The 17,739-nt window shown below is 40.4% G+C and overlaps 1 protein-coding gene across 1 annotated transcript; it reads left to right on the top strand.

Moving 5' to 3' along the window:
* The first annotated feature begins 8,574 nt into the window (after nucleotides 1–8,574).
* On the top strand, nucleotides 8,575–9,620 carry LOC104999912 (olfactory receptor 24-like). The gene is given in 2 exon segments (XM_010855536.1): nucleotides 8,575–9,343; nucleotides 9,346–9,620. Coding segments are annotated over 2 exon segments (1,044 nt in total).
* The last annotated feature ends 8,119 nt before the right edge of the window (nucleotides 9,621–17,739 follow it).

The raw sequence follows: 17,739 nt of genomic DNA, 5'->3' as shown, positions 1-17,739 counted from the left end.
GTGGTATTTCCATACAATGGAATATCATTAACAATGGAATACCATGAAGCAGTTAAAGGGGACAAATTGCTGATACATGTTATGAATGAACGGGAACCTTTCATGCTAAGTGAAAGAAGATAGAGACAAAAAACTACATATTATGTGATTCCATCTATATGAAATGTCCCCATAAGACAAGTTTATAGAGACAGAAAGCAGAAAAGTATTGGTCAAACTGTAAGGGTGGGAGTGAACATTAACTGTGAAAGGCAATGAGGGAGCTTTTTCCAAGTGATGGAAATGTTCTAAAACTGGATTATGCTGATAATCGCACAACTCTATAAATTTACTGAAATCATGGACTCATACGCTTACAGTGGGTGATGTACTATAACTGTACTTCAATACAGTTGGTAAGGGGGCTTCCCAGGTGACACTAGTAGCAAAGAATCCACCTGCCAGTGCAAGAGATGCAAGAGACGTGGGTTCGATCCCTAAGTCGGAAAGATCCCTTAGAATAGGAAATGGCAACCTGCTCCAGTGTTCTTGCCTCGAAAGTTCCATGGACAGAGGAGCCTGGAGGGCTACAGTCCATAGGGTCACAAAGAGTCTGACGTGACTGAGCAACTAAGCACAAAATTGGTAAACATGAAAAAAAAAAAATGATACGAATCAATACCAAATCTTGGCAAGGAGGTACTATGGCAAATCTCGTACATTGTCAATATGTCATTCTAACTAATTTTATTCTCTGTTGACCTATGAATCAGGTTCTTCTAACATCCTCCTGTTTATCTATGGCCCCATGGAAAGATAAAGGTAAAGTGAGATGACGGTATGAGGTATGGATGCAAAATACTTGGCACTCCAGCAAGAGCTGGTGAAGTGATTCGCACTCAGGTTTCCAGACTTTAGAATTGAACTCCCGCCACTGGGTGATGCAAGCGTCGGGGAGTACAGATTTATGTATCAGGAAGGGTTGACCAAATTCCATCACTTGCCTTTGAAAACTTCCACCTAATAAATCCTTACCCTGATTTTGAAACTCTTCTAACATCTGACCACAAGGGCGGTATCCAGATGTGACAGCAACAGGAAAGAGTCCACACTCAGAACCTGAGATCAAGATTGGAATATGATACTTGAGGACTTTGGGAGTCCAGTGGTTAAGAATCCACCTGCCAATGCAGGGGACTTGGGTATGATCCCTGGTCTGGGAAGATCCCACATGCTGCAGAGCAACGAAGCCCGTGCACCACAACTACTGAGCCCATGCTCTAGAATCTGTGCCCTGCAACAGGAGAAGCCAAAAACAATGAGAAGCCTGTGCACAGCAACAGAGAGTAGCCCCTACTTGCTGCGACTAGAGAAAGGCTGTGTGCAGCAGTGAAGACTCAGTGTACCCAAAAATAAATAAATATTCTTTAAAAAAAAAAAAGAATATGCTACTTGAAAACATAAGCTATTATGTGAATAAGACTCTCTTTTCTCCCAAGAGTATTTAACATATAATATGATGAGATTACTTATATATTCCAAAAAAGAAGAATTGCAGGAAATAGAAAGTGCATGGCATTTTTTAAATGAAGGCAAAATTAACTAAAAAGCAACAATCTGTTGGCGTGTTAAAGCACAATCCTGGAGTGAGGAAGATAAAATCTCCCAACACAAGTGTCCAGTCTGCTTGACAGAAGAATTGCTACAACAACAGTAGGAAGAGGGAGACAATTGTCAATCAGTCTTAAAATAGAAAGAGCAAAGTGAGAATCCTACATTCAGATACCTGGAAACCTTGATAACTGTGGAACTTAACATATAATCAGTAAAAATGGCTTATTATACTCTGCATGCATGAGTGCTAAGTCACTTCAGTGGTGTCTGACTCTGTGACCCCATGAACTGTAGCGCACCAGGCTCTTCTGTCCTTGGGATTCTCCAGACAAGAATACTGGAGTGGGTGGGTTGCCATGCTCTTCTCCAGGGGATCTTCCTGACTCAGGGATCGAACCTGCATCTCTTAATGTCTCCTGTATTGGCAGGTGGGTTCTTTACCATTAGCGCCACCTGGGAAGCCCCAGTATACCCAGAGAAAACCATTATTTAAAAAAAGACACACGTGCCCCAATGTTTAATGCAGCACTATTTACAATAGCCAGGACATGGAAGCAACCTATATGTCCATCAATAGATGAATGGATAAAGAAGTTGTAGTACATATACACAATGAAATATTATTCAGCCATAAAAAGGAATGAATTTGAGTCAGTTATTGTGAGGTGGATGAACTTAGACCTTGTTGTACAGAGTGAAGTAAGTCAGAAAGAGAAAAACAAATGTTGTATATTAATGCACATGTACGGAATCTAGAAAAATGGTATACACGAACCTATGTGAAGGACAGGAATGGAAATGCAGATGTAGAGAAAGGACATGTGGACACAGTGGGGGAAGGGGAAGGCGGGAAGAATTGGGAGAGTAGCGCTGGCATTCATACACTACAATGTGTAAAGTAACTGGCGAGTGGGATCCGGCTGTGTAGCACAGGGAGCTCAGCTCGGTGCTCTGTAATAACCTAGAAGGATGCTATAGGATGGGTGTGGTGGGAGAGGGTCGAGAAGGAGGGGATTTATGTATGCATATAGCTGCTTAGATGGTAAAGAATTTGCCTGCAATGCAGGAGACCCTGGTTCAATCCCTGGGTTGGGAAGATCCCCTGGAGATCTTAAACTAACAAGTTTAAGAGATGTCCGTTATCTCCATTAATGGACAATTACTTGTAAATCTCTTTCTCCTTTTCTTTTTTGTTTTTCCTTCCATTGTAGCCCAGCCAGTGAGATCTGTCCCTGCGTTCATTTCCTTCTTTTTATGGTAGACTATGGGGCTTCCCTGGTGGTTCAGATGGGGTTGAAAAGAGTCAGACAGGACAGAGTGACTAACACTTTCACTTTCATGGAAATAATTGGGCATCCTGGTGGCTCAGACAGTAAAGAATCTGCCTGCAATGTGGGAGAACCGGGTTTGATCCCTGGATCGGGAAGATCCCCTGGAGTAGGAAATGGCAAGCTACTCCATTATTCTTGCCTGGAACATTCCATGGACAGAGGAGCCTGGCCGGTTAAAGCCCACATGGTCACAAAGAGTCGACACGACTGAGCATACACATGGAAATAATCAAACTCAGCAATATGATTGGTTCCATATTGCTTTTGTTGGGGGCACATCTGTCTCTGTTGTATAAAAACTGACAATATTAGGAAAAGAAATGTGGAAAATTAGTATGGCACTTCAGAACATCTTTCTTCTATGACTGTAAGTGCCCCATCTATGTCTAGGTCAGGAAGCCTTGCCCACTTGCTCCCAAAACAATCCTTTATATATCAGCATCAACTCAAGAGCATTCCAACTTTCTGTGTTATGGTGAGTTCCTAAGAATATAACCATTGGTTCACCTGAAACATGCAAGAGGTATTTGACTGTGTCCTGGGTGCATCAATGATTATCTCAAATATTCTGGTGAACCAATGTTTTAGAAAAAGTTTATGACAGGAATAGCTCCATTGTTGTAACTAAACTCACTCTGAGTTTAATTGTTGTGTTTAGTCGCTAAGTTGTGTCCAACTCTGTGATTTTGGCCTGCCAGGTTCCTCTGTCCATGGGATTTCCCAGGCAAAACACTGGAGTAGGTTGCCATTTCCTTCTACAAGGGATTTTCCTGACCCAGGGATTGAACCCATGTCTCCTGAACTGGCAAGCAGATTCTTTACCGCTGAGCCACCTGGAAAACCTCGAATAGCTCATCAGGATACTGATATTTGGAACTGATTGGCCCTCGGTAAACTCTGCTTCAACAATGACAAAATATGTGCTCTTAACATTAAATTATAAAAGCTAGCAACTGTAACTGGAGAAGGCAATGGCACCCCACTCCAGTACTCTTGCCTGGAAAATCCCATGGACGGAGGAGCCTGGTAGGCTGCAGTCCATGGGGTCACTAAGAGTCGGACACAACTGAGTGACTTCACTTTGATTTTTCATTTTATGCATTGGAGAAGGAAATGACAACCCACTCCAGTATTCTTGCCTGGGGAATCCCAGGGACGGGGGAGCCTGGTGGGCTGCCGTCTATGGGGTCGCACAGAGTCGGACATGACTGAAGCGACTTAGCAGCAGCAGCAGAAGCAGCAGCAACTGTAACAGCATCACTAAAGATTTTGACTCAGTTGTTCCTGAGTTTAATTATGTCTCCAGCACTCGCTCTGTAAACGAGGAAATTTTTTCAACTGTGGGAGAAGCCCCAATCCCATTTGGACAATAAGAACCATCATGAAACCTTACGGGAATGCAGGAAGGATGAGCAGACAAAAGTCACAAGTACAGTGTTTTATATACAAGACACTCTTAATATTACTTATTGTGATTTGTTTCTGCAATGGACACAAGTGGCACCACCAGGCATGGTTTATTATAGAAGAAAAGTAATTGGAAGAGTAAGACAAAGGAAGAGAGGAGAAAGGAAGAATATCTTTAGCATGATAACTGTAATTTTTAGGGAAAAATGGATATGCTGAAACTCCTGTTGGGAATCTTGCTTAGATAGAGAAACAGGAATTCTCCAGGCAAAAATCCTGGAGTAGGTTGCCATTTCCTACTCCAGGGAATCTTCTTGACCAAGGGATCAAACCTACATCTCCAAATTGCAGGCAGACCCTTTACCATCTGAGCCACCAGGGAAACCCCGGAGAAAAAGGAGTGCATAATTCAAATGACATCAGTGATTAATGCTCCTTTCTCATGGACACATGATAAAACATGTCACAATTAAAGTGAATAAGTTAGACTTCGATATATCAACCCAAATAAAAAGTTCAGAGAAAGAATTTGCCCCTAAAGACATCTATATCACAATACAATTTAAATGCTTTAAAATAACAAAATATTAAAAGTTCAATTCTTATTATGAAACATTGCAAGCATAAAAAAGTACAGATAACAAAGTCCACCCGCTAAGGACCACTAAGTTAAAATATATTGCCATAATTTGAGGTAGATATTTTAAAGAATTTTTTTTTCATATCCTCAATTATTTTTCATTCCCAAAGGGAATCATGATAATGAACTTGGTGTTCACTATTCTCCTCTGATTTTAATATGATGACTAAGTACTCATAAATTATATTCTTGTTCTGCATTTACTCTTTACACATTGTACATGGAATTTTGCATTTTAAAATAGTGTTTAATGTCTTGGTACAGCTTTTTCTGGTTCATTAACTATCTTACCTTGCTTCTATGTCTTATTACATCACTATTTAAATTATCCTTTTTCCTATAGTGGGGCACTTTCATTATTGCCTTTTACACCCAAACACACACACGAAATGTGTAAAACAATTTTAAATAACACATGGAGAACAACCAAATTCAAGATTGTGGTTGCCTCTGGGGATGAAAGTGAACGTGGCGGATTCAATTTGATATTTGGCAAAACTAATAAAATTATGTAAAGTTTAAAAATAAAATAAAATTTAAAAAAAGATAGATTTTATTTATTCACATTTTTGTTAATTTAATAAAAGAACTCTGGGGTTTCTCTGGTGGCTCAGTGGTAAAGAATCTTCCTGCCAATGCAGCAGGCAGGAGACACGGGTTCAATCACTGGTCCAGGAAGATGCCACATGCCAAGGAGCAACCAAGCCTGTGTGCCACAACTATCGAGCCTGTGCTCTAGAGCCAGGAACCAGAAGTGTTAAAGCCTGTGCACCCTGAAGCCCATTCTCTATAAGAGAAGCCACTGCAATGAGAAGTCCAAGCCCCACAACTAGACAATAGCCCCTGCTTCTGCAACCAGAGAAAAGCCCAAGAAGCAACAAAGACCCAGCACAGCCAAAAATAAAATAGATAAATAAAAGAGCTCTGATGACAAAACAAAATTTTTACTAATCCTGGAAGCATGGATAGATGCTTATGTATTCTATGGCGCTCTGCACTTTAAGATATTTCATACATTGCTAAAGAGAAACCAGTAGACTGGGATCTGCTTCATTGTCCACCTCTTCTTTCTTAGATTATTCATAATCATGAAATATTTTCAATACTAACTTTTCTTCTATAAAGTGGTATCATGAGCCAGCAATGGGAAGGAAAGCAGAAGCTGGGTGCACCCCTCTGCCCCTTGACAAAGTAATAAAGGGCATGTAAGAGAAGTTTAGAACATTCTTCAGGTTGAGCAAGCAGATTAATCTTGAGGATGGAAAAAGTCCCTGGACTTTGGGATCAGAGTAGATCAGCAGAATGAGAGACAGTCACACATAAGTGCAAAGGTACAAGGAAATAGACCAGGGAGATTGATGGGCCATTAGCAGCCCCTCCCAGGTAACCCAGCTCTGCTCATCTTCTTCAGGAACTCACCTCATAGCTGCCCCCAGATCGACTGCTAAACAAATGTCCGTCCCTATTTGCAGAACATGAAATAGAGGACTCCAAAGCGCATGGTGCCAACACTAAGTGATGACATTCAGTTCTTCCCTGGATGTGAAGGAGGAAAAATGGAAGCTCTGGGTCCATTCAAGTAGCACAGAAAGACAGTGAAGCACCGGGCTCCTGGGCAAAAATGATGGTCCTTGTGACTAGCGTCAGGTGTGTTTCACATGACCTGCGAGGGTTTTTGAGTGGGGTGGTCAAAGGCAGACTTATTTGCAGTCTCTCTGTCTCTTGGGGGTTCAATATCCAAAGCTTCTCATTAGTCAAATTCTTTTACTCTCATGTGATCACAGGGCAGTTCAGATTCTTGAGGAGCAAGGCTCAGAAGTGAAAAACTTTTTGCTGTGAATAATTCTTTACACTGACCTTCTCCCTGAACATTTCTTGGCTCACATTAATTTCAAGTACCCTACCTCAACATATTTTTTATTGTTATTGTATTATAGTTCTTTTTTTTTAATCTATATTTAAAGGCACTGCTTTACCCCTCTCCTAATTGATACTACATTTAAGCTCAAAAATGTAGTTTCCATATACGGGTAGATATATATTACCTGTATATGTACATGTGGTACTATGGTGAATGTTCCCTACAAATGCACACACTAAGGGCTAATTTTATGTATGGCCTATTTAACATTGGTTCTGTTTGTGTATATACTATTAAGGAAATAGTAAAGGTCAGTTTTCATTCCAATCACAAAGAAAGGAAATACCAAAGACTGTTCAAACTACCGCACAATTGCATTCATCTCACACGCTAGTAAAGTAATGCTCAAAATTCTCCAAGCCAGGTTTCAACAGTACATGAACCGTGAACTTCCAGGTGTTCAAGCTGGTTTTAGAAAAGGCAAAGGATCCAAAGATCAAATTGCCAACATCTGTTGGATCATCGAAATAGCAAGAGAGTTCCAGAAAAACATCTGTTTCTGCTTTATTGACTATGCCAAAGCCTTTGACTATGTGGATCACAACAAACTGTGGAAAATTCTGAAAGAGATGGGAATACCAGACCACCTGACCTGCCTCTTGAGAAACCTGTATGCAGGTCAGGAAGCAACAGTTAGAACTGGGCATGGAACAACAGACTGATTCCAAATAGGAAAAGGAGTACGTCAAGGCTGTATATTGTCACCCTGCTTATTTAACTTATATGCAGAGTACATCTTGAGAAACACTGGGCTGATTGAAGCACAAGCTGGAATCAAGATTGCCAGAAGAAATATCAATAACCTCAGATATGCAGATGACACCACCCTTATGGCAGAAAGTGAAGAGGAACTAAAGAGCCTCTTGATGAAAGTGAAAGAAGAGAGTGAAAAAGTTGGCTTAAAACTCAACATTCAGAAAATTAAGATTATAGCATCTGGTCCCATCACTTCATGGCAAATAGATAGGAAACCAGTGGAAACAGTGGCAGACTTTATTTTGGGGGGCTCCAAAATCACTGCAGATGGTGACTGCAGCCATAAAATTAAAAGATGCTTGCTCCTCAAAAGAAATGCTATGACCAATCTAGACAGCATATTAAAAAGCAAGATACATTACTTTGCCAACAAAGTCTGTCTAGTCAAAGCTATGGTTTTTCCAGTAGTCATGTGTGGATGTGAGAGTTAGCCTATAAAGAAAGCTGAATGTTGAAGAATTGATATTTTTAAACTGTGGTATTGGAGAAGACTCTTGAGAGTCCCTTGGACTCCAAGAAGATCCAACCAGTCCATCTAAAGGAAGTAAGTCCTGACTATTCATTGGAGGGACTAATGCTGAAGCTGAAACTCCAATACTTTGGCCACTTGATTCAAAGAACTAACTCATTGGAAAAGACCCTGATGCTGGAAAAGATTGAAGGTGGGAGGAGACGGGGACAACAGAGGATGAGATGGTTGGATGGCATCACTGACTCAATGGATATGAGTTTGAGTAAGCTCCAGGAGTTGGTGATGGACGGGGAAGCCTAGTGTGCTGCAGTACATGGGGTCTCAAAGAGTCAGACACAACTGAGCAACTGAACTGACTGAATACACTTGGAATAAAATTATTTAATCTGCCAGAATAATTGTCCTAGCATTCAGGTAACTTTCCCTTTTCAATACTTCCAGAAGAATCATACCCATGGAACCAGACAACCAAACCAACTCCTCTGAGTTTATCCTCCTGGGACTTTCAGAAAAGCCAGAACAGGAGACTCTCCTCTTTGCTCTGTTTCTCTGCATGTATGTGGTCACCGTAGTGGGGAACCTGTTGATCATCCTGGCCATCAGCACAGACTCCCACCTCCACACCCCCATGTACTTCTTCTTGGCCAATCTCTCCTTGGTTGATTTCTGCCTGGCCACTGACACTGTCCCCAAGATGCTGGTGAGCATCCAAATCAAGAGCAAGTCCATCTCTTATTCCTGCTGCCTGACACAAATCTACTTCTTCCATTTCTTTGGCATCATGGACAGTGTCTTAATAGCTGTGATGGCTTATGATAGGTTTGTGGCTATATGTCACCCCTTACACTATACCACTATCATGAGCCCACGCCTCTGTGTCCTGCTGGTTGGAGGCCCGTGGGTATTTTCTGGCTTCATCTCCCTCACCCACATCCTCCTGATGGCCCGTCTGGTTTTCTGTGGCAATACTGAGTTGCCTCACTACTTCTGTGACCTCACCCTGCTCTTCAGACTTTCGTGCACTGACACCTCTGTGAACAAGATTTTTGTGCTCATTGTGATAGGGATGGTCATAGCCATGCCTTTCATTTGCATTCTGGCTGCCTACGTTCAAATTATTGTGGCTATCATGAAGTTGCCCTCTGCAGAAGGCAGGAGGAAAACCTTTTCCACCTGTAGCTCCCACCTCTCTGTGGTTGCCCTCCTTTATATGACTACCTTTGGGGTCTGTGTCCTTCATATGTCTACACAGCCATGAAGGAGAAAGCCTCTGGTGTGATGTACGCTGCCCTCACCCCCATGCTGAAGCCCTTTATCTACAGCTTGAGGAACAGAGACCTAAAGAGGGCCTTAAGGAATCTCATGAGAAAAAAAAATCATCTCATCTTCATGACCACAAGGTCGTCTGGGAGCTTCCTAGGGGCAGGACCTCAAAATCTAGGGTCCTGGACAAGTGTATGGAATTACAAGAGTTGGAAGTGCAGCCATTCTGAATTTTGAATTGCAGAAGTTTAAAAGGGAACATCAGGAGGGTCCTATAACTATTTTCTCAAGTGTGTGTGTGTGTGTGTGTGTGTGAGTGCACGTGCACGCACTCAGTGGCATCTGACTCTTTGTGACAACATGGACTGTAGCCCACCAGGCTCCTCCCTCTGTGGCATTTTTCTGTCAAGAATATTGGAGTAGGTTGCCATTTCCTTCTCCAGGGGATCTTCCCTACCCAGGGATCAAACCTGCATCTCCTGCATCTCCTGCATCTCCTGCATTGCAGGCAGATTCTTAACCACTGAGCCACCAGGGAAGCCCATTTTCTCCAATACTGAAACCAAAAAGGGTGTTTTTTAGGTAAACCTCATGCTATCACCCAGAAGATCAGCGTAGCCCTACCAGCTTGGGTTTACCCTGGTTTTGAAACCATTGAACACTCAACAAATATTTATTAAGTACATATTCTGGGCTGGATGTAAATGCTGCTCATGGAAATATGAGCAGGAGAGATAAGATCCCAATAGTCTGGAGTTTACAGCTGAGTGTGGGAGAGGATATTGTACACTTAGTTGTAGTAGAATGGAATATAAACATGAGAGGAAGGATAGAATCCAATAGGAACATACAACAGAGTCTGAGGGAGATTTAGGGGAAGTCTTCCAGGAGAGGTGATCCAAAAACCCAAAGGATGAGAATATGTTGATCAGGCAAAATGAGGAGAAAGAACGTCTCAGAAAGACAAAACAACTTGTGGAAAGGTAAGAAAGCAAGAGAAAGAGTGAAGCATGCATTTGTGAAGTTAAAAGTCCAGTTACGCTGAATGATGTGGGAGGTGCCAGGTACTGAGGGCTTTAGGATCAACCTAAAGAACCAGTCCAAAGACCAATCCAAAGAACCAGCCAGTTAACTTGACTTCCAAGGACTAAAGTCGGGGAGCATGGGGATGAGTTGTACAGCCCCCTTCCTCCCACTCCTATCCTGTCTTCATGGGGAGCATGAAGGCTTGTGCTGGATAAAAGTTGTGCAAGACACAAGGGAGAAAGAGATTCAGACCATGCCCTAAGGAAATGAGGAAATACTATTTTTTGGTGTATATCTCATAGACAAAGAGCAAAATACCAGTCAACTGAATCATAAATCTCTAAACCAGAGGGAAGCTTTGGCATGCCTCAATTGCCATATATGCCTGTGAAATGTATCCAAGTGGTACACTGCTTATACCAGAAATGAGCTGTGCTTTGCTTAGTTGCTCAGTCCCGTCTGACTCTTTGCAACCCCATGGACTGTAACCCGCCAGGTTCCTCTGTCCAGGGAAGGGGATTCTCCAGGCAAAAATACTGGAATGGGTTGCCATGCACTGCTCCAGGGGATCTTCCCAACCCAGGGACTGAACCCAGGTCTCCTGCATTGCAGGCAGATTCTTTACCAGCTGAGTTACCAGAGAAGCCCAAACCAGAAATGAGAGCTACTCATTATGAGTTTATCTTGTGCCTAACACTACGCTTTGTTTCTTTTCTATGTCTCATCTAGTCACTCTAAATCTCCTATGAAAGCATTAAGTCTCACTTTATTAGAGAGTAATCCTATTATGCATATGGAGCGTTACAACTAAAGTAAAGCAGACAGTGACTTTGCAGAGGTCAGAAGTTTTCAAAAGGTGCTAAGAATCTGATGTCATCCTTAGTAGAATGGCTTTAAAGAATCCTACATCTAGTTTGCCTCTGTATTTTCCTTTCATGAAAATTAAATTAGAATGTATCAGTTGAACCAACAGACCTGCTGCAGTCCCATCTTAGTACTCTCTTAGTAAGGGTACATGTGAGAAAAGTGAAAATGCACTTGGTGGGTAATATTCTAATGGATAAAATCCAAAATTTAAAAACGCTAAAGTTTGCCCATGGGGCACTCATGGATCTGATCATGGCTTTTTCTTTATTTTTTTAATATTTATGTATTTATTTGACTGTGCTGGGTCTTAGTTGGGGCATGTGGGATCTAGTTCCCCAAGCAGGGATCAAACCCAGACCCCCTTCAGAGAGAGCATAGAGTCTTTGCCTCTGGATCACCAGAGAAGTCCCTGGCCATGCCCTTTTAGAATAACACACACACAGACACACACAAACAACACAGGCAAAAGTTGAACCACAGTACTCTTTCTTCCTAACTCCCCTCTATTCTCTTGCCACATGAATAGAAATTACCATTCTACAGTGTTGGCTGGGAGAGGGTTTGAATTGCCAGTGACTTTAAAAGTGATTACAGGGACTTCCCCAGCAGTCAGATGGTTGGGACTTCGCCTTCTAATGCAGGAGATGTGGGTTCAATCCTTGGTCGGAGAACTGAGATCCCACATGCCTCATGGCCAAAACACCAAAACATAAAACTGAAGCAATATTCTAACAAATTCAATAAAAACGTTAAAAAATGGTCCACATTTTTTTAAAAATACCTTTTTTAAAAAAAAGGAAAAATGATCACAATATGGGGACTCATAGAATCTTTATGAATATTTCTCTCTCTGATACAGATAGATACAACTTGAGGTAAAGCACTGATTTAACCACCCTCTTCTCTATGGAAGGAGACGTTCCATAAGCCAATAAAAACCTAAGATTTCCAGAATATTTTCTGCTTGTTAATAAATAAAAATCAGAGCTCTGGGAGAGATTTGTCTTGTTCGTCATTCTGATATCAACTTCAATCATTTGTTGACCCCAATATATGCTTCATTCATTCATTCAACAGACATTTACCAAATATCTATTCCATGAGGGCTATTTTTCTTAGCACTGGGCACAAAGCATTAAATAAGAGAAAGTAAAGGCTTTTCCCCATGTCTACAAAAAGATAGCATGAGAGCTTATCAACTCTTTTCTCCTAATTGTAGGGCAATGACTTTTAGAGGCCAGAAATGTTAAAATAGTACTCTTTCCTTCAATTATCATGAATGTATACATGGGATAAAATTCCAAGCTCTGAACATTAAAAACAAAACACAGTTTACTGACGTTCCTTTAAAAAAATAAAATTAAACAAAACAACCATTACTAGCCCAAACAAGTTTCACAGGTGGCACTAGTGGTAAAGAATCTGCCTGCCGATGTAGGAGAAGAGAGACTTGGATTCGATCCCTGGGACAGAAAGATCCCCTGGAGTAGGAAATGGCAACCCACTCCAGTATTCTTATCTGGAAAATTCCATGGACAGAGGAGCCTGGTGGGCTACAGTAGTCCATGGGTCACAAAAAGTCAGACTTGGCTGAGCACACACAGCAGCAGCAGCAGCAGGGGAAATAACAATTAAAAAAATAATTAATTAACCAAATACTGATAGTGAGAAGGACATGAAAGCCATAATGCAAGGACAGCGTGCTAGATGAAGGAAGCTAAATATGCAGTCAGAAACAAGTTTGGATTAGGAGTTGTCCGTGTCTTTTTTTTCTTTTCTTTTTTAGATGTTTTCTTGATGTGGACCATTTTTGAAGTCTTTATTGAATTTGTTTTAATATTGCTTCTGTTTCACATTTTTATTTTTTGACTGTAAGGCGTGTGGGATCTTAGCTCCCGGACAAGGGATCGAACCCATAAGTCCTACATTGGAAGGCGGATTCTTAACCACTGGGCCACCAGGGAAGTCCCTCTATGTACTTCTCATTTAAGTTTTTCTTTCCTTTCTCAATCTTGGATAAATTCTGCAAGTGTTGTAAGTACACCATGTAGTTCAGCTAAAATAATACACATTTATTATTTCATAATTTCTGTGGACCAAGTATGACTTTGCTTTAAGCTCTCTTATAGACTGTAATCAAGGTGTCATGAGTGGGATTGTTGTTCTTTTTTTCTTTTTTCTTGTAAATTAATTCATTTATTTTAATTGGAGGCTAATTACTTTACAATATTGTAGTGGTTTTTGCCATACATTCACATGAATCAGCCATGGGTGTACATGTGTCCCCAATCCTGACCCCCTCCACCCCATCCTTAATGTTCAGTCACTAAGTCATGTCCGACTCTTTGGACTCCGTAGACTGCAGCATGCCAGGCTTCCCTATCCTTCACTATCTCCCTAAGTTTGCTCAAACTCTTGTCCATTGAGACAGTGATGCCATCCAACCATCTCACTTTTTGTTGCCCCTGTCTCCTCCTGCCCTCAATCTTTCCCAGTATCATGATCTTTTCCAATGAGTTGGGTCTTCACATCAGGTGGCCAAAGTATAGGACCTTCAGCTTCAGCATCAGTCCTGCCATACTCAATGATGAAAGACCAAAAGCTTTTCCTCTAATGTAAGGAAAAAAACAAAAATGCCTGATTTTACTACTTCTTTCACTATAGCACTAGAACTCTTACAAAGAGCAATTAGACAAGAAAAAGAAATGAAAGGCATCCAAATTGGGAAAGAAAAAAGTAAAATGATGTTTGTTCATAGATGACATAATCTTATAGGTGAAAAACCCTGAAGATGCCACACAAAAAAACCTATTGGAACTTACAAATTCAGCAAAACTATACAGTTCATGAAGGATATAAGAGCAGTACATGAAAATCAGTTCCATTTCTATATACTAACAATAGATTGACCCTGGTGTCAACTTAAATGTCCTTCAACAGAGGACTAAAGAAGTTGTGGTATATATACAATGATATACAATGGAATTTTACTCAGTCATTAAAAAAGAATGAAATAATGTCATTTGCGGCAACATGGATGGATGTAGAGATTGCAGTACCTAGTGAAGTCAGTCAGACCAATAAAGACAAATATCGTATGATATGGCTTATATGTGAAATCTTGGGGGAAAAAAAGGTACAAATGAACTTATTCACAAAACAGAAATAAAGTTACAGATATAGAAATCAAACTTATGGTTACCAGGGCATAAGTGGCAGGGAATAAACTGGAAGATTTGGATTGATATATATACACTACTATATATAAAATAGACAGCTAATAAGGACCTATCACACAGGGAACTGTACTCTGTAAGGACCTTCATGGTAAAAGAATGAAAAAAGGAGTGGATATATGCATACATATAAGATTCACTTTGCTGTATACTTGAAACTTACATGATATTGTAAACCAACTATACTCCAATAAAAATTTTTAACAAAATTTAAAGCTTCTGAATGTCAAAGGGCCCTATGAACAAAATAAAAAGACAGCTCATGGATAGGAGAAGACATTTGTAAACCATAGATCTACTAAGGAATTAATATCTAGAACACATAAAGAATTCCTACATGTCAACAACAATAACAAGCTAAACACTCAATTAAAGATGGGGCAAGGACTTAAATAGACATTTCTCCAAAGAGAATGTACAAATAACCAGTAAGCATGTGAAAAGGCACTCCACATGAAATGCAAATCAACCCCAATGAAATTTCACACCCATTAGGATGGCTGTTATTAAAACAAACAGAAGAAAACAACCAAACAGAACACACAAAGAGAAAAAAATAACTTTTATTGGCGGAAATGTAAAATTTCGGGTGCTATGAAAAATAGTAGTGCAGCAGGAAACCCTTGGTGTTCCTCAGCTTGGGGCTATATAAATCCTAAATCTGTTTATCTTCACATGACCCTTCTCTGTGTGTCTGTGTGCCTCAAACCTACCCCTCCTTCCTTGTATAAAGATGACGTCAGTCCAGGTTTGATGCGGGATACAGGATGCTTGGGGCTGGTGCACTGGGATGACCCAGAGGGATGGTACGGGGAGGGAGGTGGGAGGGGGGTTCAGGATGGGGAACACATGGATACCCATGGTGCATTCATGTTGAAGTATGGCAAAACCAATACAATATTGTAAAGTAATTAGCCTCCAATTAAAATAAATAAATTTGTATTTAAAAAACGATGATGTCAATCATTAGATGTAACACACACCCTGGTGGTGTGGTGGTTTAGTTGCTAAGTCATGTCTGACTCTTACGACCCCATAGACCATAGCCCGCCAGCCTCCTCTGTCCATGGGATTCTCCAGACAAGACTACTGGAGTAGGTTGCCATTTCCTTCTCCAGGGGATCTTCCCAACCCATGAATCAAACCCAGGTCTCCCGCCTTGCAGGCAGATTCTTTACAATGAAAGTCCAGCACAGACCCTAATTCAGGATGAAAAGTAGACCTAACATATAATACATAAATTCCACTTCTGAGAATACATCCAAAGGAAATGAAACCATCTCAAGGAAATTTCAGTATTTTCATGTTTATTGCAGCATTATTTGCAATAGTCAAGGTATGAAAAGAGTGCCCATAGACAGATGAAAAGATAAAGAAAATGTGGTGTATATATGTCCAATAGAACATTATTTAGTCTTGTAAAAGAAGGAAATCCTACCATTTGTGACCCAAAAAAATGCACCTGGAAGGCATTATGCTAAATGAAATGAGAAAAAAAAAAAAAACTACTTCATGGTATAATTTACATTTAGAATCTAAGAAAAGGGTGGGGGGATATGTGAGGTGATGGGTATGTTAATTAACTTGGTAGTGGAAATCCTTTCACAATGTGCAGTGCTATGCTGTGCTTAGTCTTCAGTCATGACAGACTCTTTGACCACTCATAGACTATAGACCACCAGGTTCCTCTGTCCACGGGGACTCTCCAGACAAGAATACTGGAGTGGGTTACCATGCCCTCCTCCAGAGGATGGCATGGAACCCAGGTCTCCTGCATTGCAGGTGGATTCTTTACCAGCCGAGCTACCAGGAAAGCCCTTCACAATGTATATGCATATAAAATTATTGCTTCCTGTATTTTTTTTAATTCAAACTTTTCATTCTTATTTTACTTGTTTATTTATTTTTGGCCACACTGCATGACATATGGGATCTTAGTTCCCTAAGCAGGAATCGAACCCATGCCCCCTTCATTGGAAGCACGCTGTCTTAATCACTGTGAAGAACCAAAGTGAAGAAGTCTCACTTTGTGTACTTAAACATATTACAATTTTATTAGTCAATTATGTGTCAATAAAGCTGAAAAAAAAAGTATGAACCTCCTCAGGACACTCCACAACATCACTATAAAGTATCCTTTCCCCAAAAAATGAACCCAGGACTTGATCAAGTATCTAGATCTACACATCAATTTATAATTATAACTTACAAGAAGCATATTTGAAACAATAACACACAAATGCAATCAGCAAAATCCAGACCATTTCTTCATCAAATAAATTCCAAGAATCACATACAAGAGGGGAAACAAAAAAAAAATCCTATAGGCTAGAAAGGACTTTAAGCAGCTATCAACCAATTGGAATATAGGGATATTATTTGGATTCTAATGTGAGAAAATTATTAAAAAATCATGAGGCAATTTGGTTAATTTGAGTATTAATTGGATATTTTATATTTTAATAAAATTATAATTTGATAATATAATTATTATTAATACTTTAAAGTACACTAATGGGATTATGCTTATGCTTTTAAAAAGAACTTGTCTTTTTAGAGTTGTACTGAAATCATGTGATATATAAAATCTGCTCTGAAATAATCCTGGAGAAGAGGTCAAAGTAGATAGAATACAGATGAAACAAGACTCTAATTGGTAATCACTGAACCTGTGTGATGAATACATGGGTTTCATTACATAAAGCCGAGTCATGTTAAAAACTGAGAGTTTTCTTTGTCAAAAATTAGAGTATTGACAATATCATATAACTCAACCTTCAGAGCTCAGGCGCTCTGTCATGTCCGACTCTTGGCAACCCCCTGAACCATAACACACCAGGCCTCCTTGTCCATCACCAGCTCCCAGAGTTTACCCAAACTCATGTCCATTGAGTTGGTGATGCCATCCAACTGTCTCATCCTCTGTCATCCCCTTCTCTCCCTGCCCTCAATCTTTCCCAGCATTAGGGTCTTTTCAAATGAGTCAGCTCTTCAAATCAGGTGGCCAAAGTATTGGAGTTTCAGCTTCAACTTCAGTCCTTCCAATGAACACCCAGGACTGATTTCCTTTAGGATGGACTACTTGGATCTCCTTGCAGTCCAAGGGACTCTCAAGAGTCTTTTCCAACACCACAGTTCAAAAGCAGTCTATTCTTCTGCACTCAGCTTTCTTTATAGTCCAACTCTCACATCCATACATGACTACTGGAAAAACCATAGCCTTGACT

The sequence above is a fragment of the Bison bison genome, unplaced genomic scaffold (genome assembly GCF_000754665.1).
Source record: "Bison bison bison isolate TAMUID 2011002044 unplaced genomic scaffold, Bison_UMD1.0 scf7180017864365, whole genome shotgun sequence".
NCBI classification, from domain to species: domain Eukaryota; kingdom Metazoa; phylum Chordata; class Mammalia; order Artiodactyla; family Bovidae; genus Bison; species Bison bison.
This window is presented reverse-complemented; position numbering and strand designations above follow the sequence as displayed.